This window comes from Podarcis filfolensis (assembly GCF_964270895.1).
Source record: "Podarcis filfolensis genome assembly, chromosome: 8".
Lineage (NCBI taxonomy): Eukaryota > Metazoa > Chordata > Lepidosauria > Squamata > Lacertidae > Podarcis > Podarcis filfolensis.
The window spans coordinates 88909595-88937175 of NC_139611.1; the positions used below are offsets into that span (position 1 = coordinate 88909595).

General features: G+C 46.5%; 2 protein-coding genes across 2 annotated transcripts in view; one reads left to right on the plus strand and one right to left on the minus strand.

Moving 5' to 3' along the window:
* The window catches only part of ADAD2 (adenosine deaminase domain containing 2), a 31254-nt gene extending 18747 nt beyond the window's left edge, over positions 1 to 12507 (minus strand). The window contains exons 1-9 of the mRNA XM_083625868.1: positions 12393 to 12507; positions 10074 to 10131; positions 8374 to 8441; positions 7546 to 7603; positions 6529 to 6593; positions 6234 to 6347; positions 5946 to 5994; positions 5194 to 5268; positions 4593 to 4754 (exon numbers count right to left, since the gene is read on the minus strand). Coding sequence (XP_083481994.1) covers positions 4593 to 4754; positions 5194 to 5268; positions 5946 to 5994; positions 6234 to 6347; positions 6529 to 6593; positions 7546 to 7603; positions 8374 to 8441; positions 10074 to 10131; positions 12393 to 12505 — 762 coding nt within the window. The 5' untranslated portion in view covers positions 12506 to 12507. The remainder of the gene's footprint in view (positions 1 to 4592; positions 4755 to 5193; positions 5269 to 5945; positions 5995 to 6233; positions 6348 to 6528; positions 6594 to 7545; positions 7604 to 8373; positions 8442 to 10073; positions 10132 to 12392) is intronic.
* A 3862-nt stretch (positions 12508 to 16369) lies between these two features.
* Positions 16370 to 26867, plus strand: COX7A1 (cytochrome c oxidase subunit 7A1). Its single transcript, XM_083628241.1, has 4 exons — positions 16370 to 16529; positions 22941 to 23030; positions 24396 to 24480; positions 26584 to 26867. The coding sequence occupies exons 1-4, from the start codon at positions 16515 to 16517 to the stop codon at positions 26640 to 26642; spliced, it is 249 nt and encodes an 82-aa protein (XP_083484367.1). The 5' UTR covers positions 16370 to 16514; the 3' UTR covers positions 26643 to 26867.
* Positions 26868 to 27581: the final 714 nt, after the last annotated feature.

Below are 27581 nucleotides of genomic sequence, written 5' to 3' on the forward strand. Positions count from 1 at the left end.
GAATGTATAACTTGCTGTTAAAATGGAATACGCAGGATGAAACGGTGAAATCTGCAATGATTAAATGGGCACAAGATGTTGGACATGACATAATGTTTGCTGACTGGGAACAGTTGTGGACCACCGGTATGAAATTCACGGCATGTAATGCCTTAAGAGAGAATATTATGAAAATGATTTATAGGTGGTACATGACACCAGTCAAGCTTGCAAAAAATATATCATTTGCCCGATAATAAATGTTGGAAATGTAAAGAAAATGAAGGCACATTCTTTCACCTTTGGTGGACGTGCCCAAAGATTAAGGCTTTCTGGGAGATGATGTATAATGAAATGAAAAAGGTATTTAAATATACCTTTCTGAAGAAACCAGAGGCCTTTCTTCTGGGCATAGTCGGCCAATTGGTGTTAAAGAAGGATAGAACTTTCTTTACGTACGCCACAACAGCAGCAAGAATACTTATTGCAAAATACTGGAAGACACAAGATCTACCCACTTTGGAAGAATGGCAGACGAAGGTGATGGACTATATGGGATTGGCAGAAATGACCGGCAGGATCCGAGATCAGGGGGAAAAGTCAGTGGAAGAAGATTGGAAGAAATTTAAAGATTATTTACAGAAATATTGTAAAATTAATGAATGTTAGAATAATGTTGGATTAAAATTAAGAGGTTTCTAGCTGTAATGGGTTAAAAGAATATGAAAAAAATGGGTTTATAAAAGTAAAATTTCAAGATCACAACAATTTAAGAATAAAGATTTGGATAGAATAAAGAGGGAAACAAATTGCTGAGCTAATAAATTGAATTGGAATACAAAAAAGAGAGGTATGAGGAGGTCCAAGAAACAAGTAAATGAAAAATAATGTGATGGAAAGATTTTTTTCTTTTTCTGTTTGTCTTTATTTTTTGTAATGTAAAAATATTAATAAAAATCTTATAGAGAAAAAAAAAACTCCGGCAGTTTGGGGGGGTTAGCAGAAAAATGGGGTGCATGGAAAAGAGGGGGGCGCTGAAGGCAATCACAAAAAAGTTGCCTTGGTGCAAACAGGTGGGAGGGTGCAAAGGCGCCTTCTGCAAATTAAGAGGGGGGGTGGAACAGGTTCAATGCACCCCTTAGGGTGCAAAGGAGGGTTGCATTTTGGGGGGGTGTTATTTGGGGGGGAACGTGCTTGCAAACACAGCTAGGTAGAAAGCTAAATGGGGGAGGGTGCAAAATGGATGCAACAGGGAGAAGAGGCGGGGGGCAAAGGGGCACCTGCTGCAAATTAAGAGGGGGGATGGAGCAGGTTCAATGCACCCCTTGGGGTGCAAAGGAGGGGTGCAATTTTGGGGGGGAGGGGGGAACTTGCTTGCAAACACAGCTAGGTAGAAAGTTAAATGGGCGAGGGTGCAAAATCAGGGAGAAGAGGCGGGGGGGCAAAGGGGCGCCTGCTGCAAATTAGGAGGGGGGAGAAGCAGGTTCAATGCACCCCTTGGGGTGCAAAGGAGGGGTGCAATTTTGGGGGAGGGGGGAACTTGCTTGCAAACACAGCTAGGTAGAAAGTTAAATGGGCGAGGGTGCAAAATGGATGCAGCAGGGAGAAGAGGCGGTGGGGGGGCAAGAGGGTTTGCAATACCATGGGGGTAATTCATGGGGGGGGGTTTCCTTGCACCCCACGTTGGAAGAGAAGACCACGCTTTGAGTGGTTTATTTATTTTATATATTTATTTGAGTGGTTTATTTATTTTTTACTGCTCTCCCACCATCTAGTCACCCCGCTTCCGATTTCCCCTACCAGGTTGCAAATGAATTAAAACCCAGCTGCTTCTCCACGTGTTTGAGCGAGGATCTACTTTGAAGCTAATGGGGGGGGGGCGAGGAAGAAATCTGCAACGGCCACCAATCCGGTAAAAGAAAAGTCAGTCAGTTTTATTGCACATGGCCAAAGGGTGCCGCGACGTAGACAGAATCATTCAAAAATTAAAAGAAAATATACTGGATTAATGCAAAAACATTTATGTTATCAAGACGTTACCTACTCCAAACAGAGCTATAAAAGTACCTTCATATACAAATCAAGGCATTAAACAATAAAATTTATAAGCTGAAATGATCACATGGCCACTAACGTATTAAAAAATGATGTTAATTAATACAGTGGTAAAAGAAAAGGAGGGAGATCTCACAGGCTCCTCCCACCCCGCTTGGGGATCCATTGCAACGCCTTTAAGGATCCCCAAGCCCGAGGAATGGGTGTCTTTTAATAATTTGGAGGGAGTAAAAAGCAGGATTAAGATTTGCGCTCCAGATTTGGAAGGGAAACTCACCACCCTCACCCCGGGGGAGAAAAATCTACTTGGTTTCTCAGGTTCAGCCAGGTGCCTTGGGTTTATTTATTTATTTTATTTTACTTTGCACGTGCAATTTGCACGCCCCATTTACTCCAGAGGGCGCTTTGCATACGGATCCCGTGCAAATGGATTCAGAAGCAATTGCTCGCCACGTAATCCTTGTTGTGCGTGAGGTTGTTTTACCTGCTAAAAGATGTCGATGTCTTGCCCGGGCTCACAAACGGTCTCTGCAAAATGCAGTGAAACGGTTTTGAAACGTAAACACGGGAGTTTAAACAGCTGCAAGGAGGAAATGGCTCCACTTTGGAGCTCGCAAGTTGCGCCTCTAGGTGGCGTATCCTAAGCATGTGATCACTGCAAACCGGAGTTTAAAGGGGTGGCGGCAGGTGACCTGTTAATTGCAACACCATCCTGTAACATTCAGGTTGCAAGCCTTTGCAATTGCTGCCTTGAGAGCGCTTGCATTAAACAGAGATTTTAAAAGAATGGAAAGAAAGTGAAAGTGTCTGCTTGCTTACATAAATTAATACTTCTGAGAATATTAATGATAATAATAATAATAATAGTAATTTGTACCCTCCCATATGGCTAGGTCTCCCCAGCCACTCTGGGCGGCGTCCAACAAAGATTAAAAATACATTAAAATACATCAATATATATAACTTTCAAGTTCCAACGTGGCAGCTCCCAGTGTGGTCAGTTTTTGCTTTCATTAGGAGGGGGAAATGTTTATTTCACTGAGAAAAGTGGAAATCCCACCAGGAGGTGCGAAAGGTGATCTCAAAGCTTGCTCTGTGTTTGCAGAAACTGGTATAGTGGAAGATTTATTTCATTTATATCATACTTTTCCTTCAAGTAGGCTTAACATGGTTCTTTCCCCCACCCTCTGCATTTTACCCTCACTTTATGCTCACAACCCTGCAAAGGAGTTTAGGCTGAGTGAGAGTCTGGCTCTGAATTTGTCTAATTTTCTCTTAAAGCCATCTAGGTTGGTGTCCACTGCTGGCTCTTGCGGGAGCAGCTGCTGAGGCTTTAATAAAAATAAAATTAATGAAAACAACTGATAACTTGGTGGCCTGCAATTGTTCCTCCAAATGGTTCCATTGCTTGAGGTGGAAAGATCGCCTTGTCTAATATAGTGGTACCTTGGTTCTCTGTAGGGATGCGGGTGGCGCTGTGGGTTAAACCACAGAGCCTAGAGCTTGCCGATCACAAGGTCGGCGGTTCGAATCCCCGCGACGGGGTGAGCTCCCGTTGCTCGGTCCCTGCTCCTGCCAACCTAGCAGTTCGAAAGCACAAAGTAGATAAATAGGTACCACTCCGGCGGGAAGGTAAATGGTGTTTCCATGTGCTGCTCTGGCTACATAACCCAGAAGCTGTACGCCGGCTCCCTCAGCCAATAAAGCGAGATGAGCGTCGCAACCCCAGTCGTCCGCGACTGGACCTAATGGTCAGGGGTCCCTTAACCTTTACCTTCCCTTGGTTCTCAAACACTTTGGTTCCCAAACGCCAAAAACCCAGACGTAGGTGTTCCGGTTTTCAAACGTTTTTCAGAAGCTGAACGTCCGATGCGGCTGCTGGCTATTATTTCCGGGGCATCTGCACCAATCAGAAGCTGCGCCTTGGTTTCCGAACATTTCAGAAGTCAAACGGGCTTCCGGAATGGATTAAGTTTGGCGCTTTTGTTTTTGCTCTTTATTTTGCGTTTTTGTTTTCGAGGCCTTTTAGTTTAATTTGTTTTTGTGACAGTGTAGAACCCAGTTCAGCTACTGATTGACTGACTGATTGTGTGACTGCGGAAATGGATAAAAGCCCACCATCCAAACAATGACTATCATCCGTGCAGGTAAGAAAAAAATTAATTTTAATTTTTATCATCTACAAAATTGTTTTATTTATTTTATAGTACAGTACATTGATTATTGCTTTCATTTTATGGAGCCATGGTCTCGTTAGATAGTAAAATTCATGTTCAATTGCTGTTTTAGGGGTTGCTTTTAAAAGTCTGGAACAGATTAAGCCGTTTTGCATTACTTCCTATGGGAAAGTGCACCTTGGTTTTGGAACACTTTGGTTTTGGAACGGACTTCTGGATTAAGTTTGAGAACCAAGGGACCACTGTAGTAGAGCCCAGGGAATTCTATTAAAAGAACACACACCAGAGTAAGTATCCTAAAGTTTTTATTTTGATTTTGGCTGCTTCTATTCTTTTTGTCCGCCTTGCAGAATTCACATCTCCGCCTGCCTGGAGTCAGGGACAGGGGTTGCGTGGGAACTTCTGGCTGGTGGGAAAATAGAAAACCATCCTCTCGCTCCTGCAGGGCTTATAAGGGGAGATGTTGTAGTCGGAGTCTTCGATGCAGCTGGAGGAGAAATTGCTGTGGAGCGAAACCTTTATTTGCACCAATATTTGACGCCCCTGCAAAGAGGAAAAAAAAAGATTTGAGAAGAGGAGGGGTACCGTGCTATATTAGAAGCAAAAAATTTTTTGATGAATTGGAAGAGCCGCAAAAAGATTCCACTGAGCACATGGATTGATATTATGGACAGATTAGCTGCATACGAACGAATTGCATGTCGACGCAAAATAAGAACGGATAAATAATATGAAGAAATCTGGAACGAATATTTAAGCGATAAGGCGGATAGTGGTTGGAAGAAGGGGGAGAGGAGAGCGATCGGAAACTATTGTTTAAAAAGGTGTAGTCATAGGTATATCCGTGTATTCAAATCTGAATTGTCAAATTGTGTTGTTATTGTTTTTGTTGTATGTGTCTTTTGCGGTTGATGTTTGTATCGAAAAACGATTAAACAAATTAACCCTTGAACACTTCATAGCTAAAGAAAAGGTAACCCACCTGGATGTCAGTCACGCACTGGAGTTCATATTGGTCTCCCAGGACGGGCCGCAACACAGTCATGAAGGTGCTGAGCTGAGAATGAGAATTGCAGGCAGGATGGGGCAGAGAACTACAGTTAGGACATATACAGGAAGCTGCTAAGCCATTGGTCCACCCACATCAGTGTTGTCTACACAGGCTGCCAGCAGCAGCTCTATGGGGTTTTCAAGTTAAGTCTCTCCCAGGCCTAGAATCATATGCTGTCCGCTGCTCTTTGGGGCTGGGGGGCAGGATAATATTTTTTTCTTGATTTCCCCCTCTAAAAACTAGGTGCGTCTTGTGGTCTGGTGCGTCCTATAGAGTGAAAAATACGATAATTGTTTCCCTCAAAGAATTCTGGGCACTGTGGTTTAACCCTCCCTGAATTACCATTCAAAGGAACCCTTATTAAACTACAGTGCCCAGAATTCTTTGAGGGGAAGAGTGTCCTTTGAAGAGATAGTGCGTACACAACCTTTTCTGTGAATCTTTTCTGTGAACCACCCTGAGACCTCCTGGTATAGGGTGGTGTAGAAATTCAATAAATAATAATAATAATTAATAATAATAACCACCTTAATAGACTTATTGCAGGCCAGGAGGATGAGGAGATAAATTAAAAGTGTAATGAGGACCCAGCTATTTTATGGCGGCCTTCCGTAACCCACCTCCCTCTCCTCCCCAATTTCTCAGATCTCCACGGAAACAAAAAAATAGGACGGAATAGGTACCTGGTAGCTCTGGATACAAGATGGGATGATGGCAGCTCTTTGAAAGGCGCTGTGTTCAGAAAGAGAATGTAAAACAGGGTCATTTAGCTACAGCAGCGACTCCTTTCTGCCCTAGAGACCACTTGAAAAATGATGGTGATTTTGGTGCGGCGCTTAATTATTTTTCTGCCTGTGGCAGCCATTGTAAGGTGCACTGTACTAGATGCCGTTTGGGTTTTAGTTGTGTTTTATGTACATCTTTCCCACCGAATCCAAATTGTGATACACCGCACGGCCGTATCAGCTCACCTGTCGATGTTATATTTTGTGCGCAGGAAGAGGGCGGCTCGGAAGTATTTGTCGGGAGAGCTCAGCGCTTCCACGCAGCCGGCGCAGCTCCCGTGTTTCTGCCACTCTTTGTCCCTGTGCGGGAGGAAGGAGTAAAACAACCGTTGGCAGGCACACCCAGCATCTCTCCACCTGATCCTTCCCCAACTCTGCCCCCGCCAGATGTTTGGGACTACGACTTCCATCAGCCCCAGCTAGCGCATGTCCCTTCTCCAACCCCAGCCCCCTTCTCTGTTAAGCCCCCTGCCTTGGTTACCAGAACTGGAAGTTGCTCAGGTTGATGAAGGATGGCCAATGCTTGTTCAGTTCAGACGTCAAGTCCTGCAGGAAAGGAAGGTGGTGGGAAGTGTTAGTATTCCTGCTCCGTGATTGCAGTCATGGGATTGTTGTCTTTCACATGACGGTGTATGTTTTGACTCCACCGAGTGGGAAGTGACGGAGACAGGATGTTTGTGTTCCTGTGTTCCGTCAAGTGGGACTATTGTCCTTTGTTCTTTTTCTCTTTGCTGTCTGATGCTAGAGAGAGAGGGAGCCGTGTTGCAGTGCTCCGTGTGTGTTTATATGTAAATGAAGTAGATTAGCCAAAATGCTGAGTTGCACAAACTCTGTGGATCCCTAAGTGTGCCGGTGTCTGTTGGCATCGGTCGCTGTGATGTTCGGGATGAAGAAAGCTTTTGAAACTCCCGAACAATCGACCAGGAGGGAGAGAACATGCCAGTCGGGCATGTGTCTCTGCCAGGCTCCTACTCGAGTGTAGGTTGAACTCCTGACAGGGAGCAGGCTACTTGAGACAATCGTATCATCCTGAGGACTACGTCTGGGGCCGGCCCTACCATTAGGCAAGTCAGCTCAAGGGGCAGATCAGGGCCCTCTTAAGCATACCCGGCGCCGTGGTGCAAAAATACCTTTGGCGTCCCGTCCCCCCCTCCCCATTTCCCAGAGTTACCGACAATTTTTTTTAGGGAGGGAACACCAGCAGCGGCAGAGGAAGCCTCTTAGGATGGGACGGCGGTTATTGTTCTTATTTTGATTTTATATATTGTGATCTTTTCTGTGAAGCACCCTGAGACCTCTGGGTATAGGGCAGTATATAAATCAAGCCAACAAACCACAAGGGTCGCCTTGTCCTGCAATGCAGAAATCTTTCACCTAGCGTGGGATCGAACCCAGAAACCTAAAATTAAATGTCTTGCGCTCTACCCGCTGAGCTGTCCCAGGTCGTTGGAAGCAGGGCCACCGAAGCCGAACTTTGGAGCGAAAAGGTTCTACTCACCACCAGATCGGAGGGGAAGAGGTATCTATATGGGCAGCAGCCCATGATGTTGCTGGGCCTGTGGATTTAAAGGGCAAGGAGAGGAGGGGAAGGAGGCTGGAACCTTTTCTATTCCAGCAGGCAATTAAGAATGCATCATATTGTCTTAATTTAACTTTGTTCTATGGTTTTAATTGCATGGTTATAAGTATAATTGTTGTAAGCAGCTCTGATATTTTTAAGTAGCATGTGTGCGTGTGTTGTGTGTGTGCGCGCGCATGTACACACACACACACACACTTAATATCAGGGCCAGATTTAGGTATGATGAGGCCCTAAGCTACTGAAGATAATGGGGCCCTTTATATGTCCAGCTGTCCTTTGACAACAACAAATTGCCGCTGTTTTTTGTGTTGAATATATGCTAGATGGTAATTTGTGGACCTCATAGGTATCTCAAGCCATTTGCCCATGTTGCCCTGCAACCAGTCCATGCAGAATGTGGGCACCCTATATATAGAAAGGAGCAAACCAGGGATATTTGAGGGAGCAGGCGGGGCCCATGACTTACATCACAGGAGCCTGCATAGCACAAAACACAGTTGCTGTAGGTAGGTTTTATTTTACTTGTTTTTTATCTTATATTTTGGAAATGTACATCCACTTTTTTTTCCCTTTAAATTTTATGGGGGCCCCACTCTCTTGGGGGCCCTAAGCTAGAGCTTGTTCAGTTTATACGTAAATCCGGCACTGCTTAATATATATATTTAAGTAAGAAAATAAATACTTCACTTAAGTCCAAGCAATAAATACATGCCTCCCATACCAGCCCAAATGAGATCGCCTCACCATAATCCATGGATAGTCCAGTTGTTTGCGTCTTTCGGCAGAACGCACTCAAACCTCCTTCCCAGAGCCTACAAATGCATGTCAGAAAGCAGAAGATGGATTAGATTCCCAAAGGTACAACATAGCCACAAACATCATTTCCCCCTTTTTGTGTTTGTGTGTGTGTGATTCGTAGAACTGTAAAGTTGGAAGGGGCTCCAAGGTCATCCAGTCCAACCCAGGAATCTTTCACCCAACATGCAGCTTGGACCCACAACCCTGAGATTAAGAGTCTCATGCTCTGGCTGAGCTATCCTCTATTTATTAATACAGTTTAACAATTAAGGGACGTGGGTGGCGCTGTGGGTTAAACCACAGAGCCTAGGGCTTGCCGATCAGAAGGTCGGCGGTTTGAACCCCCGCGCCAGGGTGAGCTCCCGTTGCTCTATCCCAGCTCCTGCCAACCTAGCAGTTCAAAAGCACGTCAAAGTGCAAGTAGATAAATAGGTACCACTCCGGCGGGAAGGGAAACGGTGTTTCCATGCACTGCTCTGGTTTGCAAGAAGCGGCTTAGTCCTGCCGGCCACATGACCCGGAAGCTGTACGCCGGCTCCCTCGGCCAATAAAGCGAGATGAGCGCCGCAACCCCAGAGTTGGTCACAACTGGACCTAATGGTCAGGGGTCCCTTTACCTTTACCTTTAAAAATTAAGCAGAGGTTTGATTTAATTTCTGTTCCCTTCAAGTCATATTTCTCCTCCTGCTATTGGATCAAGTCCAAACTCCATTGAACTACAACTCCCATCATCCCTTGCCACTGGGCATGTTGCCTGGGGCTGATGGGAGCTAGAGTCCCCCCACGGCTGCTTCTTTTAACCCCTTCTCATGGATGGTGCTGTGGTCTAAACCACTGAGCCTCTTGGGCTTGCCGATCGGAAGGTTGGCGCTTCGAATCCCCGCGACGGGGTGAGCTCCCGTTGCTTGGTCCCAGCTCCTGCCAACCTAGCAGTTCAAAAGGACACCAGTACAAGTAGATAAATTGGTACCGCTGTGGCGGGAAGATAAACTGCGTTTCCATGCGCTCTGGCACTTGCCACGGTCCTCCGTGCACCAGTAGTGGTTTAGTCCTGCTGGCCACATAACCCGGAAAGCTGTCTGTGGACAAACACCGGCTCCCTCGGCCTGAAAGCGAGATGAGCCCCGCAACCCCAGAGTCGCCTTTGACTAGACCAGGGGTTGCCAAGGTTTACCTTGCCTGGGCTGGTTCACTCCAGCAGAAATCCCTCCATGGGCTGGATCGCACATGAGCGCAAGAGCACGCGCACCAGCGATTTCCGGTGTCTGTGTCTGCGCAGACGTGATTTCCGATGTCTGCCTGTGTGCAGATGCGATTTTCGGAATCTGCGCATGTGGAGACTTGATTTCCGGTGCCGCGAAAGCGAGTCCCCGTGCTGTGCTGCACCGGTTTAGCGCTGCACGTGGGGACTCGCCGAGCCGGCGTCTTGGTTTGGGGGCAGCTTGTGGGCCGGTTAAACAACCCCAAGGGCCGCTTGTGACCCATGGGCCTTAGGTTGCCGACCCCTGGACTAGACTTAACCGTCCAGGGGTCCTTTACCTTTACCTGTTGCAACTGCTCTGCCACTGTCTTATTAAGCCAGGTAATACGCAGAGGTGTTAACTGTTCAAAAAGGGAGTGTCCCCGAATTAGAAACTCTTACTCACTATGCAGAAGGTTCCAGGCCACATCTGGACAAAGCTCATGCATCGCCAAGGACAGGACCTGCAGTCAGAGAAAGAGAAGTCTCCCAGTTTCTCCTCCTTTCAAAAGTCTTCAGATCAGTTCATTCTTCGCCCCCTCACTTCCACCAAAAGACTGATACCGATTCACTGGAAAGATAATACTATGAACCCCCCCCCCTTTGATCAAGGGATAGAAAATGAACAGATTGCTTTTAGATGCAGATTGTGTATGGATAAATGCAATAATACTTAGAATGCATTTATTAAAAAATATTACGACTTGTTAATAATTGTATACTCGTTGGAATAATCACCTTACTTATGCACCTGTATATCATATTACAGTTTCAGGCACCTTTCTTTCACTTTATTTGTCCACTGACATTTTTCAATAAAATATAATTATTATTTTTTTTAAAAAAAAGATCAGTTCCTAACACTTCTTTACCAGTTTGCGGTTTTATTTCTTGAATTTGTTAGTCTCTTTATCTTGCCCAGGGTGACTTCCAACCAACCTTTTCTTTTAGTAAAAACTTTCACTTTTAGTATATATATAAAAAAAGTCCTCGTGAAAAAATTTAAGTTAAATTTCTCATTAAATACACATTTTTGCAAGCAGTTTCACCTAACATATTCATCTACCTTATTTTTATTTCATAACATTTACAGTATTTTTCCATTTATAACACGCCCCCATGTATAAGATGTCCCCTATTTTGGAGATTAGAAAATGGGGGGAGATTGCCCCCCTGTATAAGACCCCCTTTTTAACATAATATTTTAGTAAAAAAAAAAACCTAGTCTTATATACAGAAAAATACGGTATATACTACTTGATTGTGTAGAAAACAAAAGAAAACCTCAAAGCAGTTTACAAAAAGAGCGAAACAGTAAAACTATCAGTAAAATAAAAAACACTATTTAAAACATTCAAAAAATAATTAAAACCAGGTAAAGGTAAAGGGACCCCTGACCATTAGGTCCAGTCGTGGCCGATTCTGGGGTTGTGGCACTCATCTCGCTTTACTGGCCAAGGCAGCCAGCGTACAGCTTCCGGGTCATGTGGCCAGCATTGACTAAGCCGCTTCTGGCGAACCAGAGCAGCGCACGGAAACGCCGTTTACCTTCCTGCCGGAGCGGTACCTATTTATCTACTTGCACTTTGACGTGCTTTCGAACTGCTAGGTTGGCAGGAGCAGGGACCGAGCAACGGGAGCTCACCCCATCACGGGGTTTCGAACCGCCGACCTTCTGATTGGTAAGTCCTAGCCTCTGTGGTTTAACCCACAGCGCCACCCACGTCCCTAATACAGTAAACATACTAATTAAAACCAACAATCAACTAAACACAGATGAAAACACGTCATCATTCTACATCTCTGCCTAGGGTTGTCTAAACAAAAATGCTTTTAGCAGGTGCTGAAAAGAGAACAGTTTTATGTGCACTTTAATACACAGTTTTGCTTGGAGAACTGTATTGCAAAATTCAGAGATGCACAAAATTCTCATGACAACTGTGTTCCAGTTTGCATGTTATTTTGAGAAGCGTGAATCAGGTTCTGCATTAAACGCAAACCGAAATTCTCCGTCCATCCCCACCTGTAATGCAGAGACTATTGTTGTTGTTTAGTCATCTCCGTCTCTTCGTGACCCCCTGGACCAGAGCACGCCAGGCACTCCTGTCTTCCACTGCCTCCCGCAGTTTGGTCAGACTCATGTTTGTAGCTTCCAGAACACTGTCCCACCATCTCATCCTCTGGCGTCCCCTTCTCCTTGCGCCCTCCATCTTTCCCAACATCGGGGTCTTTCCCAGGGAGTCTTCTCTTCTCATGAGGTGGCCAAAGTCTTGGAGCCTCAGCTTCAGGATCTGTCCTTCCAGTGAGCACTCAGGGCTGATTTCCTTCAGAATGGAGAGGTTTGATCTTCTTGCAGTCCATGGGACTCTCAAGAGTCTCCTCCAGCACCAGAATTCAAAAGCATCAATTCTTCGGCGATCAGCCTTCTTGATGGTCCAGCTCTCACTTCCATACATCACTACTGGGAAAACCATAGCTTTAACTATACGGACCTTTGTTGGCAAGGTGATATCTCTGCTTTTTAAGATGCTGTCTAGGTTTGTCATGGCTTTTCTCCCAAGAAGCAGGCGTCTTTTAATTGGAGCAGGAACCAGCAAGCCACTCCGTTATCCCTGCCAAGAAAACTCCATGGGCAAAGACAACATGCAGAGGCTGGGAGTTCACAAATTCATCGTGTCCCACTTTCTGCCCATCCTCTCTCACCCTTGCATGGGATTCTACCTACCTAGAGTTCTCCACCTTGGCCTGCTGCTGCCTCCAGAGATCCTCAGGACGAACCAGCAACCAGAAAAAACTCATGCAGAAGAAACCCAGAGCGACGGAATTGGCTGCCATCATACCTGCAAGCAAAGCAGAGCTGATGAAGGACGGAGGGGAAAACAGCAAGGAGAGGAAACCAGTCTCTCTGTCAACGTGCAACCCGGGTATAGAAACCCTCAAGTAGGGTTCAGTAATCCCAATGTCTGATGACAAAAACATTGGCTAGATTGTTCTCAGTCATCAGGGAGTCATAGCTCAGCCATAGAGTGCAAGCCTCAGTTCCAGTATCCCAAAATTAGGCTAGGAAAACCCAGCAGGGCCTCTGTCTGAGCTCAGTTGCATCAACGACCTGATTTTGTATAAACCAGCTACCTAAGCTGTCCCAGCCTGGGGTTGCACAGCAGCAATGCACATGCCCTGATACGATGTCGTCCTTTCAGTACGAGAGCCAGCCACCAATCTGGTGCTTAAAAGGAGAAGGGCTGGTTTCGCTTCCCTTTGCGACGACTGAGAAGCAAAGACTCAGCTCCTCCTGGAGTCGCAGATTGCAGAACGATTGCTTTGATCAGACCAACTTGGGCTGCTGCAGGCAAATGCAGACTTTAGGGTTTCACAGAACTCTTTATCAAGGAGATCACTGGTGTTGATGCGGTGATTCTTCAGCACTAACTTTGTTGGACTGGTCGTGTTGTGCGGATGCCTGATGATCGTCTTCCAAAGCAACTACTCTATTCCGAACTTAAAAATGGAAAGCGTAATGCTGGTGGTCAAGGGGAGGGGGGGAAATAGGGGAAATTAAGGATGATATGTTTTTCGATAAAATGTTTTGTTGAAATTCCTAGTAAAAATATTTTTTAAAAAACACACAAACACACATAAGCAGCTTCTGCTGCGCAAGATGCACATTGCGGTGTTACGTCGGTCGCAAGTTTTGTTACGCATAAAACACGTTTCAGGTAACACCTTGTCACATTTTCTTAATGCTAAGAACCTCAAAGAAGAGAATTAAGAGCAGATCTTTCTTTTCTTTTGTTAAGGGGGGAGAATTACATGGTGTTTTTTTACTGTTGTAACACACCCAGCCAACCTAAGTCCTATTTTGTAACCTGAATCGGATTCTGTTCCCAACTCCTGTCCCTTAACTGTTTCCATTCCAATTTGAATAAGAGCTACTATTTAACATTTTGTGCCCAAATTTCCTCTACCCTCCCCATCCTCATTTTCTTTTGTGCCATGTCCCTTTTGGTTGAAGGAGGGGTTTAAAAAATCTGAATGCCTGATGATCGTCTTCCAAAGCAACTACTCTATTCCGAACTTAAAAATGGAAAGCGTAATACTGGTGGTCAACAAAAGAGGTTCAAAGACTCTCTCAAGGCAAATCTTTAAAAATGTAGTATAAGCTGACAACTGGGAAACACTGGCCTGCGAGTGCTCCAGTTGGAGAACAGCCTTTACCAAAGGTGTCCTGGGCTTTGAAGACACTCGAACTCAGGACGCAAGGGAGAAACGTGCTAAGAGGAAGGCACGCTTGGCAAATCCACATCGTAATCAACTCCCACCCAGAAACCAATGTCCCCACTGTGGAAGGACGTGTGGATCCAGAATTGGCCTCCACAGTCACTTACGGACTCACTTTTAAAACCGTGTTTATGGAAGACAATTCTACTCGGCAACGAGGGATCGCCAAAGAAGGAGAAGAAGACATGGGCAAATGGTCTGACTCGGTATAAGGCAGTTTTCTATGTTCTAACTGGGGTGGGTGGGTGAAGGTGGCAGTGCTGCGGTGCGGCAGGTGGCGGTCAGCTCAGCGGGATCCCATCCTCGTCGCCAGTGAAATATACTCGGAATTGAGAGTGGATTTCATGCTCTTTATTCAGCTCATAGTAGTGAGGAATGAATGTTCCCACAAAATAGCTGCTTTATATACATTATTTACACAATGGGCCACACATGATTGGCTAATTCTGGGATTCTCCCGTAGGCCAATCAGGTTGTGGATTCACTTCCACCTGGAGCTGGATTGGGTGGCTCCTGTGGACCAATCAGACTGCTGCATTCTGGGTCCTATTGTTCTAGGACCAATCAGACTGCTGCATTTTGGATCCTCTTGTTCTAGGACCAATCAGACTGCTGCCTTTTGGATCCTCTTGTTCTAGGACCAATCAGACTGCTGCCTTTTGGATCCTCTTGTTCTAGGACCAATCAGACTGCTGCCTTTTGGATCCTCTTGTTCTAGGACCAATCAGACTGCTGCCTTTTGGATCCTATTGTTCTAGGACCAATCAGACTGCTGCCTTTTGGATCCTATTCAACTCAGTACATAACAGTGGGCTTGCCCTTGTGCCTTTACTTTCTGCACAAAAGCTAATTTCAAAAGACAATGGGTATGCTGGTGTTAGAAGAGCACCAGGCCTAGTAGCCACCAGCCATCAAAGGCAATTCACCTAAACCCTATGGATCACCATTTAGTGTGAGGCTATGCAAAAGTCTAGAAAGGGGGGGGTCTCACTCCTGTGGGGGGTGAGTTCCACAGTTTAACTAAGCTGTGGGTGGAGAAGGGCTTTCTTTTAGCTGTCCTGAACCTCCCAATGTTCATCTTCGTTGGATGCCCAAAGATTCCAAGGGCTATGAGAGAGGGAGGGAAACTTCTCTGTCTGCTTTTATTGTGCTACGCTGTGCAAAACCTAATCCCAGAATACGGACCCATTCAGGGCCAGATTTAGGTCTGATGAGGCCCCAAATTACTGAAGGTAATGGGGCCCTTTATACGTCCAGCTGTCCTATCTGGCTAGATGGTAATTGATGGACCTCATAGGTATCTCAATCCATTTGCACATGTTGCCGTGCAACCAGCCTGTGCAGAATGTAGGCACCCTATATATAGAAAGGAGCAAACCAGGGATATTTGAGGGAGCAGGCTAGCAGGCGGGAGCCATGTATTACATCATAGGAGCCAACACAACACAAAACACGGTTGCTGTAGGTAGGTTTTATTTTATTTCTTTTTTATCTTATATTTTGGAAATGTACAGTGGTACCTCGGGTTAAGAACTTAATTCGTTCTGGAGGTCTGTTCTTAACCTGAAACTGTTTCTAACCTGAAGCACCACTTTAGCTAATGGGGCCTCCTGCTGCTGCCGCGCGATTTCTGTTCTCATCCTGAAGCAAAGTTCTTAACCCAAGGAACTATTTCTGGGTTAGTGGAGTCTGTAACCTGAAGCATCTGTAACCCGAGGTACCACTGTACATCCACTCCCCCCCTTTATTTTTGGGGGGGACCTCCAAGAGAGTGTGGGACGCGGGTGGCGCTGTGGTTTAAACCACAGAGCCTAGGGCTTGCCGATCAGAAGGTCAGCGGTTCGAATCCCCGCGACAGGGTGAGCTCCCGTTGCTCGGTCCCTGCTCCTGCCCACCTAGCAGTTCGAAAGCACGTCAAAGTGTAAGTAGATAAATAGGTACCACTCTGGCAGGAAGGTAAACAACATTTCCGTGCGCTGCTCTGGCTCGCCAGAAGCGGCTCAGTCCTGCTGGCCACCTGACCCGGAAGCTGTACGCCGGCTCCCTCGGCCAGTAAAGCGAGATGAGCACTGCAACCCCAGAGTCGGTCACGACTGGACCTAATGGTCAGGGGTCCCTTTACCAAGAGAGTGAGGGCCTAAGCTAGAACTTGTTTAGCTTATACTGTACGTAAATCTGGCACTGGTCCCAAAACTCACAACGTACAGCTCCAGGGCTACTAGGGAAGGAGGAAAACTTTTTCCTGTTTGCTTTCTCCGTGCAATGCTGTGCATCATAACCTGATCCCAGAATACGGTCCCATTTAAAGACAGCTGCTGCCCCTTCTCCGCCGCAGGCCCTCTGAAATGTCCCTCCAGCCTCCGCATTCCAGTCCGAAGTTTGAACTCGCCAGCTGCCCTTACTTCTGGCAGGCGGTCAAGGAAAACAACGGCGGCCCCCCCTCCCCTCCGCCCTGGCAGGGAGGCAATGCCCTTGTAAGGCCCAGCTGGAGGTCAGCAGAGACACAGGCAGAGAGAAGGAAGGGAAGGAGAGAGATCAGGAAGGAGGCAGCAAGGACCACGTCAAGAGCATGAAATCCCTTCTGGTAAAGACCCCTCCTCTGTCGCTGCACGGCTGCTTGCTAAAAGAAGGTCACTAACTCTGGGGTGTTTGTGTGCCCTGTTGCTTCCTTGCTCCTAACCCATAAGCTACTGGACTTTTGCTGGTGTTGAAAATCGCTGGAGAGGCCCAAACAGGCGAAACACAGTTTCAGGGTGTTACAGAAATTACGGGGGGCGGGGGGCACATCTTTAAAGTTGTTAAATGTTACAAATATTATGCCTGAATGTATCCTTTCGACTTGACAGGTCAGGGAAGTTACCTAGCTTTAAAAAAATACAGTGGTACTTCGGGTTAAGAACTTGATTCGTTCCAGAGGTCTGTACTTAACCTGAAACTGTTCTTAACCTGAAGCACCACTTTAGCTAATGGGGCCTCCTGCTGCCGCTGCGCAATTTCTGTTCTCATCCTGAAGCAAAGTTCTTAACCCAAGGTACTATTTCTGGGTTAGCGGAGTCTGTAACCTGAAGCGTATGTAACCTGAAGCGTATGTAACCCGAGGTACCACTGTAATATAAAATCAACTCCTTTGCCAGTTTCCTCCATTCCAAATCTATTTTCCCCTTGGAAAAGGACTCCTGGAAGTGCCCAGAGGTGACAATTGCTGAGCTGATTGTTGGCCAAGAAAAGCCTAATCCCATCACCAGACTTGACAAGGGGTCCAGACATGCAAAGGAAGTTCTCTTGTACTTTGGGTGGTGGGACTTCAGAGGTGTTTGCCTATGCTCATCTTATACCTGGGTCTTGCCCTGACATGTCTGCTTATGCTAATCTTGTACCAAGGACTTGTCTGGACATGTTCGCCAAGTTTAAACTAGTGGAACCCCTGTCTAAAGGTAAAGGGACCCCTGACCGTTAGGTCCAGTCGCAGACGACTCTGGGGTTGCGGCGCTCATCTCGCTTTACTGGCCGAGGGAGACGGCGTACAGCTGGTCATGTGGCCAGCATGACTAAGCCGCTTCTGGCGAACCAGAGCAGCGCACGGAAACGCCGTTTACCTTCCTGCCAGAGTGGTACCTATTTATCTACTTGCACTTTGACGTGCTTTTGAACTGCTAGGCTGGCAGAAGCAGGGACCGAGCAACGGGAGCTCACCCCGTTGCGGGGATTTGAAGCGCCGACCTTCTGATCGGCAAGTTCTAGGCTCTGTGGTTTAACCCACAGCGCCACCCGTGTCCCAACCCCTGTCTACCCCTCCCCTTTTGTGACATGTCAGTGATGCAGCAATGATGCTGTACGAACTGTATTCTGGGATATGGTGGGAAAGTTTTAAAAGTCCTTGTCACCCCATCCTCGGGGTTCAAAATTCCTCTTTGAACCTATTGCGCAATAAACTTTGGTCTACAGCTATTTGCTCCGGTTGGTGGCTGCACTCCTTCCTTTATTCCGCAGGGACCCACAGGCTCTGCCTGACCTTCTGGGGGACTGAGCAGCCTCACACCTAGATTTTTCCATAACAAGGGGGATAGCCTTGCCAGTTTGTTCCAGAGTCCCCTTAAAAAGGTATATATACTGAAGCAGAAAGTTCTGTGTGTGATACAGCCTACTTGGTCAGATGCATGGGGTAAAAAACAGGCATGATTATATTCCACCCTTTCCCTGCTCCTATATCTTTTTTTCTCCCCCCCCCCCAATTATATTTTATTTTCTACTTTTTTTGTAAGTTTCGATGTTTTTAAACCTCTACAGCCAAAATGCAATTTCGTCTTTTCTCTTATTTTTGTTGACTTGCCGCCCCGTTCTCCACAGTTGTTGTTCTTCCTCCCCTTTGGCTGCACCCTAACTTCTGTCTATTAAATCTATCAAACCACAATATTATAATCTCGTTGCTTCTGTCGCTCAGAACTCCAATCCTGCTCGTGAGCTCATTGTACTGTAATATTTCTTTGGATAGTCTGAGAAAGGCATCAATTCTTCCGTAAAACACTTTAAATTCCCTTCTCCTATATCATGGCGTTCTGCTCTTCCTGTCCATTGCTGGGAAGTTCACAGCAGCTTTCGGAGGAGAGCGGCTCACCAGTTTAGTTACATCGCTTTATTTATCGATTGCATTTATATTCAACCTCTTCCTCCTCAATGAATCCCCACAAGAACCCTGAGATTTAGGTCAGGTTGAGAGGCAGTTTCTGGCTCAAGGTCACCCAGTTGAACTTCACAGCCAAGTGGGTTATTTTGAGTCCTTCCTAGTCCTTCCTCACAGGGCTATTCATTTCATTTATTTCTCTTTGCCTGTGAAACAGACACAGAACAGAGATCAGCCTTAGCTACTTATTCCATCTGCCACCCCCCCCAACCTGCTGCTTCCATGGGAGAAATACTTTACCTTTTGAAAAACTGATGTTTTGGGAGGAGCTGGAGTAAACCTAGATTTAAGCCTAGGCCCGCCTTTGCCAACCGGGTACCGTCTAAATTGTTGTTGCTTAGTCGTTTAGCGGTGTCCGACTCTTCGTGACCCCCTGGACCAGAGCACGCCAGGCCCTCCTGTCTTCCACTGCCTCCCGCAGTTTGGTCAAACTCATGCTGGTAGCTTTGAGAACACTGTCCCACCATCTCATCCTCTGTCGTCCCCTTCTCCTTGTGCCCTCCATCTTTCCCAACATCAGGGTCTTTTCCAGGGAGTCTTCTCTCCTCATGAGGTGGCCAAAGTCTTGGAGCCTCAGCTTCAGGATCTGTCCTTCCAGTGAGCACTCAGGGCTGATTTCCTTCAGAATGGAGAGGTTTGATCTTCTTGCAGTCCATGGGACTCTCAAGAGTCTCCTCCAGCACCAGAATTCAAAAGCATCCATTCTTTGGCGATCAGCCTTCTTGATGGTCCAGCTCTCACTTCCATACATCACTACTGGGAAAACCATGGCTTTAACTATACGAACCGTCTAAATTAGGGCGGTCCAACTTTTCCTACCAAGTGGACTGCAAGAGCCCGCAGGCCCCACACTGCCTTGTTTTGGGGAAAGAGGGGAGAAGCGAGCCCAAAATGTTGTTGTTGTTGTTGATATTTATTATTATTTATTTATACCCCACCCATCTGGCTGGGCGGCTTTCAACAGAATATTAAAATACTATAATGCATCAAACATTAAAAGCTTCCCTAAACAGGGCTGCCTTCAGATGTCTTCTAAAAGTTTGGTAGTTGTTCTTCTCTTTGACATCTGGTAGGAGGGCGTTCCATAGGGCGGGCACCACCACCAAGAAGGCACTCTGCCTTGTTCCCTGTAACTTGGCTTCTCGCAGGGAGGGAACCGCCAGAAGGCCCTCCGAGCTGGACCTCAGTGTCCGGGCAGAACGAAGGGGGTGGAGACGCTCCTTCAGGGATACTGGACCAAAGCCGTTTAGGGCTTTCAAGGTCAGCACCAACCCTTTGAATTGTGCTCGGAAATGTACTGGGAGCCAGTGTAGATCTTTCAAGACCGGTGTTATGTGGTCTTGGCAGCCGCTCCCAGTCACCAGTCTAGCTGCCGCATTCTGAATTAATTGCAGTTTCCGGGTCACCTTCAAAGGTAGCTCCGCGTAGAGCACATTGCAGTAGTCCAAGCGGGAGATAACTAGAGCATGCACCACTCTGGCCAGACAGTCTGCGGGCAGGGAGGGTCTCATCCTGTGTCCAGAGGCCGCCTCAGCCTCCCCTGACCCAACTGGTAGTGGAGCAGCTGTAAGTGATGGCCCAGCTGGAGGCAATGAGGGAATCCCCGCAGCTGTAAGTGACTCGGCCCAGCTGGTGTTTGTTGCAGGGGAACCTGTGCAGACTGGGACTCTTCAGGATCAGGTCCCAGACTTGGTTCAGATCATGCCTGAGTCCCCTCTGGTTCTGAGTCCGAGCCCAAGTCCCAGGCCATCACAAGTCCTTCTTCACACAGCGCATGGTTAAACTGTGGAACTCCCTGCTACAGGGCCGCAACGATGCAAACCAACTTGGATGGCTTTAAAAGAGGATGGGACAAATTCATGGAGGAAGAGAGTTGCTGGAAACCACAGGAAGGGAGAGTCGCTCTTGTGGGAATGTTCAGGGATGCAGGAGAGGATAGATTGTTTGATTATATCCTTTTCCAACTTGTGTTAACAAGTTCACAATTTAGCAGAGTAACATTCCCCTTTTAAAACTTGCAGTGGATGCGTTTGCTCAGGCTCGCTAAAGCCTCTATAATAACCGTTCTGGTATTTCCCGCTTATTCCCTCATAAAAGATAAGACACGACACAGTCTTTTATAAAAGTATAAAAAGGTTTACTCACACATCATTCTGTCCACAATCGGATCCCAGAAGGCAGACTTAGCTTAGAAAAGTAGCATACACCTGGAAACTATCCCATGAAGAGACAGTCCCTTTGTCCTCTCTTGGCTGGAGGCCAAGAGGGCATCTTTGGCTAAGCAGATGTTGCTTCTTCCATGCATGTAGTCAAAGAGAGAGATAGCTGCCCTGCCCTGTGTTTTTGTCATTACCTGCACAGGTGAGGCCACACCCACCTCTAGTCCCATGCAGAGGAAGTCTGTCCCAGCCCAGAAGGAAACAGGAAGTTGACCTGCTGGCTGGACAAACATTCCTCCCCATGTGCAAACATGCTCCCTCTAGGAAGGTTGTACTTGACTGCTCTTGTGTTTCACATCCGACAGCTCTTGTGCTTGGATCCTGCTTCCTGGTTCCCCACAGGCATCTGTGGGAAGATGCTGGGCTAGATGAGCCACTGGCCGGATCCAGCAGGCTCTCTTTATTCTCTTATGTTCATGGCTGGTGGGTTTTGTAGTCAAAAACATCTGGAGAGCACCCAACTGGTCTGGAGTGGGGTGGGGAAGGGGGGGACAGGTGGCGACTGTTCTGCATGTCACTGGACCCAGGTTTCACTTGTGCTTTTTGGGCCCCCAGAGACAAAGCCCCGAGTGCTTTTACATCTCAGCTTCCGGAGAAAGCAGAAGTCCCAACGACGGCTGTAACCGCAGCTGGCTAAATACAATCTGTGTCCCTGAGTTTACAGTGAACTAGAATTTACATGCAGTGAACGTAAGAGATTTAATGGCAAAGCTTTGCAAACATTAAGCTGGTTCGGCTTCACAACAACCCTACGAGGTGGGCTGCAATTATCCATACATCCCCTGTGCCCACTACGGAGCGACAGCTCTGAGTAAATTGGAGAGCATCAGCTATGCACAATCCCAGGCTCAGGGCTTCTCCAGGAGGCAGGCCTGGCCACCAATTTAAAGCAGGTGGTAGTAATAATAATAATAATAATAATAATAATAATAATAATAATAATAATAAATTTATACCCCGCCCTCCCCAGCCAAGACTGGGCTCAGGGTGGCTAACACCAGATAGCAATGTTGTTGTTGTTTAGTCGTTTAGTCGTGTCTGCCTCTTCGTGACCCCCTGGACCAGAGCACGCCAGGCCATCCTGTCTTCCACTGCCTCCCGCAGTTTGGTCAGACTCATGCTGGTAGCTTCGAGAACACTGTCCCACCATCTGGTCCTCTGCCGTCCCCTTCTCTTTGTGCCCTCCATCTTTCCCAGCATCAGGGTCTTTTCCAGGGAGTCTTCTCTTCTCATGAGGTGGCCAAAGTCTTGGAGCCTCAGCTTCAGGATCTGTCCTTCCAGGGAGCCCAGATAGCAATACAATTGATTAAAATACAACTTAAAGACAAGATTAAAATGCAACATTAAGATGCAGCCTTGTTTCAGTAGAAACTCAAATCAAAAACTTTTGGGGGATAAAAATGTCAAATCTTCACCAAGGCCAACTATCCAGACTGGTAGAAAAAGCCAGGGAAGTCCCCAAATAGGAGTTCCATCACAGAAGGAGAAAGGAAAAAGGAAAGAGGGGGAGGGGATCAAGTTGATTCCAAGCCGAAGGCCAGGCAGAACAACTCTGTCTCACAGGCCCTGCAGAAAGAAATCAGATCCTGCAGGGCCCTGGTCTCATGAGACAGAGCATTCCACCAGGTTGGGGCCATTACTGAGAAGGCCCTGGCTCTGGTTGAGGCTAATCTGACTTCCTTAGGGCCCGGGACCTCTAGGGTGTTGCTATTTATGGACCTTGAGGCTCTCTGTGGGACATACTGGGAAAGGTGGTCCCGTAGGTACAAAGGTCCTAGGCCATGAAGGGCTTTAAAGGTCAAAAGCAGCACCTTAAATCTGACCCTGTACTCCACCGGGAGCCAGTGCAGCTTGAAAAGCACTGGGTGAATATGCTCCCATGGCAGACACCCCGTGAGGAGCCTCACTGCTGCATTCTGCACCCGCTGGAGTTTCTGGGACAGCTTCAAGGGCAGCCCCACGTAGAGTGAGTTACAGTAGTCAAGCCTGGAGTTGACCATCAGACAAATTCATGCAGGAAAGGGTTATCCATGGCTCCTTGGGACTTCCTAATGCGATTCTGCTTTTTTTGTTCCCCGTTTCCTCTCTTCGCTAGGCTTCCCGTATCAGTTCTCTCCGGTTCCTCTCCACCTCTGCCCCTCGGACATTGAAAAACAAGGTCCCAGAATACCAGAAGCTCTTCCAGGTGAGGGATTTGGCTGCGTCCAGAAAGCAGCTGTTTATGGTAGCAACAGCTTTGCTCAACCAGACATGGAGGGAGGGAGGGAGGGAAAAAGAGAGAGAAGAGGGAGGGAAAAAGAAGAAGGGTCTAGGCTGGTCACAGGTGTCCTACTTTTCAAAGGATGGTTCTCTCTCTGAATAGAGCGGTGATGGACTCTCCTTCCTTGGAGGTTTCTAAGCAGAGGTTGGGTGGTCATCTGTCATGGATGCTTGAGCTGAGATTCCTGCATTGCAGGGGGGGTGGACTAGAGGACCCTTGGGATCCCTTCCATGATTACTTTGATGATGACAATGATGATGATCATTTTATTATTATTATTTTAATTTTTTTATTCAAAATTAAAACAAAACATATTATCCAGAAACATATCATCCTTAATCCCCCCCCCCCCATTTTTCCTCCCTCCCACACAAACCCCCCCCCCCGACTTCCCTCAGTTCCAGTCTTTGATTTCTCTAAGAATGCTGTTTTCTGCAGGTTACAAAGTTGTATAAATCTTTAATTTGTCTAACTGGTTATTATCAATAAAAAGTTTGTGAGTGCTTATTCAAAACCTGCCAAGGAGTCCAGTTCACTTTGTTGCATCTTTAAATACTTTGTAAAAGGTTCCCATTCATTTTTAAAGTCACAGTTATCCTTGTCCCGTAGCTTACGTGTCAGTTTTGCCAGTTCTGCATAGTTCAACAACTTTGACCTGAACCCCCCAAAAGTGGGTTTGATCACTGCCAGTTTTTAATTCTGTGAGTAGATTGCAGTCTCTTGGGAGTTGGCCACCCCTGCTATATGGTAATTTGTGGACCTATAAGGTATCTAAAACCATTTGCCGTGCAACCAGTCCATGCAGAATGTAGGCACCCTCTATAGAGAAAGGAGCAAACCAGGGATATTTTAGGGAGCAGGTGAGCAGGCGGGGGCCATGACTTATAGGACCCTACACAACACAAAACACGGTTGCTGGATGTAGGTCTTATTTTATTTACTTTTTATCTTATATTTTGGAAATATACATCCAGTTGTTTTTTCCCCTTTAATTTTTTGGGGGGCTCCCAAGAGAGTGGGGCCCTAGGCTAGAGCTTGTTTAGCCTATACGTGAATCCAGCACCGGTTGTGGAGTTGGAGGGGATCCCAGGGGTCGTGCCGCCCAACCCCCAGGAATGCAAAGTTGAAAGAGGGTTGCCTTGAAGTTGTTCGTCCAGAGAGAGCAGCCCCCAGTGCACCCACTGAGCATGATGCACACATATTGAAGTGGACTGGGGGGGAGGGCAGGTGACTAAATGACCTTTGGGGTCCCCGTCAATGAAATGGGGCTAACTCCTTGCCTCTCCCCAGGAGGACAACGGGCTGCCTGTGCATCTCAAAGGAGGCACCATGGATGCCATGATGTACCGTGGAACCATGATCCTCAGTGTCTTTGGTAAGCGATACCTCCGCTCTTAATTCTTAATTCTATCCTCCTTTAATTTTTTATTATTATTATTTAACTAAAAATATAGTTATTTTTATAGTGGGTTGTGTTGGGTTTTTTTAAAAAAAAGAAATCTGTGTTGGGTTTTTTAAAAAAAGAAATCTTTCCCCTCGCTTGCATGGAAACAGATCGTTTGTGCTTGGAATTTGGGGTCTGTGGCCTATGAAATGACCTGAAGTCAGTATGTATAGCAAATGCAGAACACAGATGAAACACCACAATGAACCAAATTCTCTCTTTCACTCTTGCTGTCAAAAATAGAAGCCTTCTTGCTTCTCTTTGCGGCAAGACAAAACGGAGAAACGAAACAAAACAAAGTGAGAGCAGATGGGCTTGTGTTGTTTTTTTTCTGTCCATAAATATTTCCTTTTCAAACTGCAGCCAAACTCAGGGAGCAGATTGTGCCTTTATTTGGCCGGAGAATGATAACAGTGAGAGAAATCTTCCGAAACTTTTTGCGGTCAGTCTGTCCCATTCCTTGGTGGGTTTGGGGGCTAGCATCTCATTGCCCCTTCCTCTTGGACGAATGGACCTACAGGCTCACATACAGACAGAGAGACTGGTTTGGATAACCCTTGGTTGACTTTATTCGGAGGGATACACTGGGGAGGAATGCAATGCACAAGTTTCTGATTTCCATGCTGCCGCCACCCCACCCAGGTTAGAATCCAGAAGTCAGCTTCCGGGTTACATTTCAAAATGACATCTCCATAGACTTAGACATCATACCGTATTTTTTGCTCTATAAGACTCACTTTTTCCCTCCTAAAAAGTAAGAGGAAATGTGTGTGCATCTTATGGAACGAATGCAGGCTGCGCAGCTATCCCAGAAGCCAGAACAGCAAGAGGGATTGCTGCTTTCACTGCGCAGCGATCCCTCTTGCTGTTCTGGCTTCTGTGATTCAGAATCTTTTTTTTTCTTGTTTTCCTCCTCCAAAAACTAGGTGCGTCTTGTGGTCTGGTGCGTCTTATAGAGCGAAAAATACGGTGTTTGGTACCCAGAGCTGCAACAAGCAGCAATGACCTTCAGTTATGCAGTGGAACATCCCTTTCCACAACCATCGTTTTCACACACCCCCAAAAATCTGCTCCGTGTTACAGATTGTGTCACCTTAAACCTTGTTTAAACACCCTTTAGCTGGCTCTTACAAAGTTCAGAAAACAACTGAGCAAACCTTTAAAAACAAAACAAAACAAACCCCAGTTCTAACTTGACTGGAGAAAGCCTTATTATCCCAGAAAAACCCAACTGCAGAGGTCAGCAAACTTTTTCAGCCGGGGGCTGGTCCACTGTCCTTCAGACCTTGTGGGGGGCCGGACTATATTTTTTTGGGGGGGGGAGATGAACGAATTCCTGTGCCCCACAAATAACCCAGAGATGCATTTGAAATAAAAGGACACATTCTACTCATGTCAAAACATGCTGATTCCCTGACCGTCCGCAGGCCGGATTTAGAAGGCGATTGGGCCGGATCCGGCCCCCGGGCCTCAGTTTGCCTACCCATGGAATAAGGTTCCTTGCAAAGCAAGCAGTTTCTGGAGGCTTGCTTCCATGCTAAAGCCTTTTGGCGAAGCAGTTTGGCTGTTAGCAGGAACTGGTATTAAACTGGACATTGTATCACCCAGTAGCTCCTTCCCCACCGCCTGTGTGCAGTAATATATAATGTTTCTTCTCACGTCAATCCCTTCAGCAGCTTACCCCCCTACAACATTAATTAAAAGCTTCCTTCTTTCAGTTTCATTGTGTTTTATTACTTCCTGTTCAGCATAGCTAAAGAGCAGCCATTGACTGTCCCTTAACCAACTTCTGTTTCCTATTTTTTTCATACGACGCGAAATGACTGGCCAATGACATTTTCCTGGATTTATCATTGTTGCTTTAATATTTACCGGAATATCAGAGATCTTATGTTATCGGGCAGCATGCAGATGTCATAAATACAAGGGAACGAAGGATGGCAATTTCAGGAGAAAGGGCTGGAGTGAAACCAACAATGCTTCGAGCCTTGCCAAATTTTTCGATAGGTGACGTGGAGCTATTTTCCCCCCCAGGTGTCGGCCTCACGCTCTTTGTCCTGTTCCAAGCTGCTTCTCCGAAGAAGAACAAATGAGAATAAAGCTTTAAGGGGGGGGGGAGACTTGGAAGTCCACCCCCCAACCACCAATTCCTGTTCCATCCCTCAGAGTGAGAGAGAGAAGGACGGTCGCCTTCTTTTCTGGGGCGGAAGAATTACCAAACCTGTCGATTCCTAGGAACTTTTCTTCAGAATGGCAATGAACAAATGAGGTTGTTCCGAGACATAAACAAGCGAATGAATAAAATGAATTGAAAGAAAGATTTGCCCCTTTTTTAAAAAAACACAACAACCTGCATTTTAAAAAACAGACAGACACCCCACGTACGCCACAAATTTTAAAAGGCTGTTAACAAAACTGGGATATCAAAATTCACACGCATGCCTGTATAAGCCTAATAGGCTGCCTTGAGACTATTTTTTGGCAAGAGGGTGTCATCCAGCGGTTTTTGACTACATCTCCCATCAGCCCCCAGCCAATATGTAGTCCAAAACAGCTAGATGGCACCAATTTGACGGATGCTAATATTTTGGAAATGTACATCCACTTTTTGATGTACTGGTGTTGCTTGACTCTGACCGGCAGCCGCTCTGCAAGGTCTCAAGGGAAGAACATCAGAAGACCCCAGCATCCTCTTTCTTTCTTTCTTTCTTTCTATTTTTTATTGGATTTTAATAACAGCAAACGAGTTACAGGGGGGGGAAAGACATCACCTCTTAGCCATTTTGGTCTAATTTTATTTCACATACAAGGAGCACTAGGTACCACCGGTCGATACGAGTTTCTGGGGTTTTGTACAGGCCAAGATTATTTTCGAAATAAAAATCATAGTATCGTAGAGTTGGAAGGGACCCTAAAGGTCATCTACTCCAACCCCCTTCAATGCAGGGAATGCAGCTAAAGCACCTGTGACAGGTGGACAGCCAAGCTCTGTTTCAAGACCTCCACATTTCTAATTGTTTAAATTTTGATCG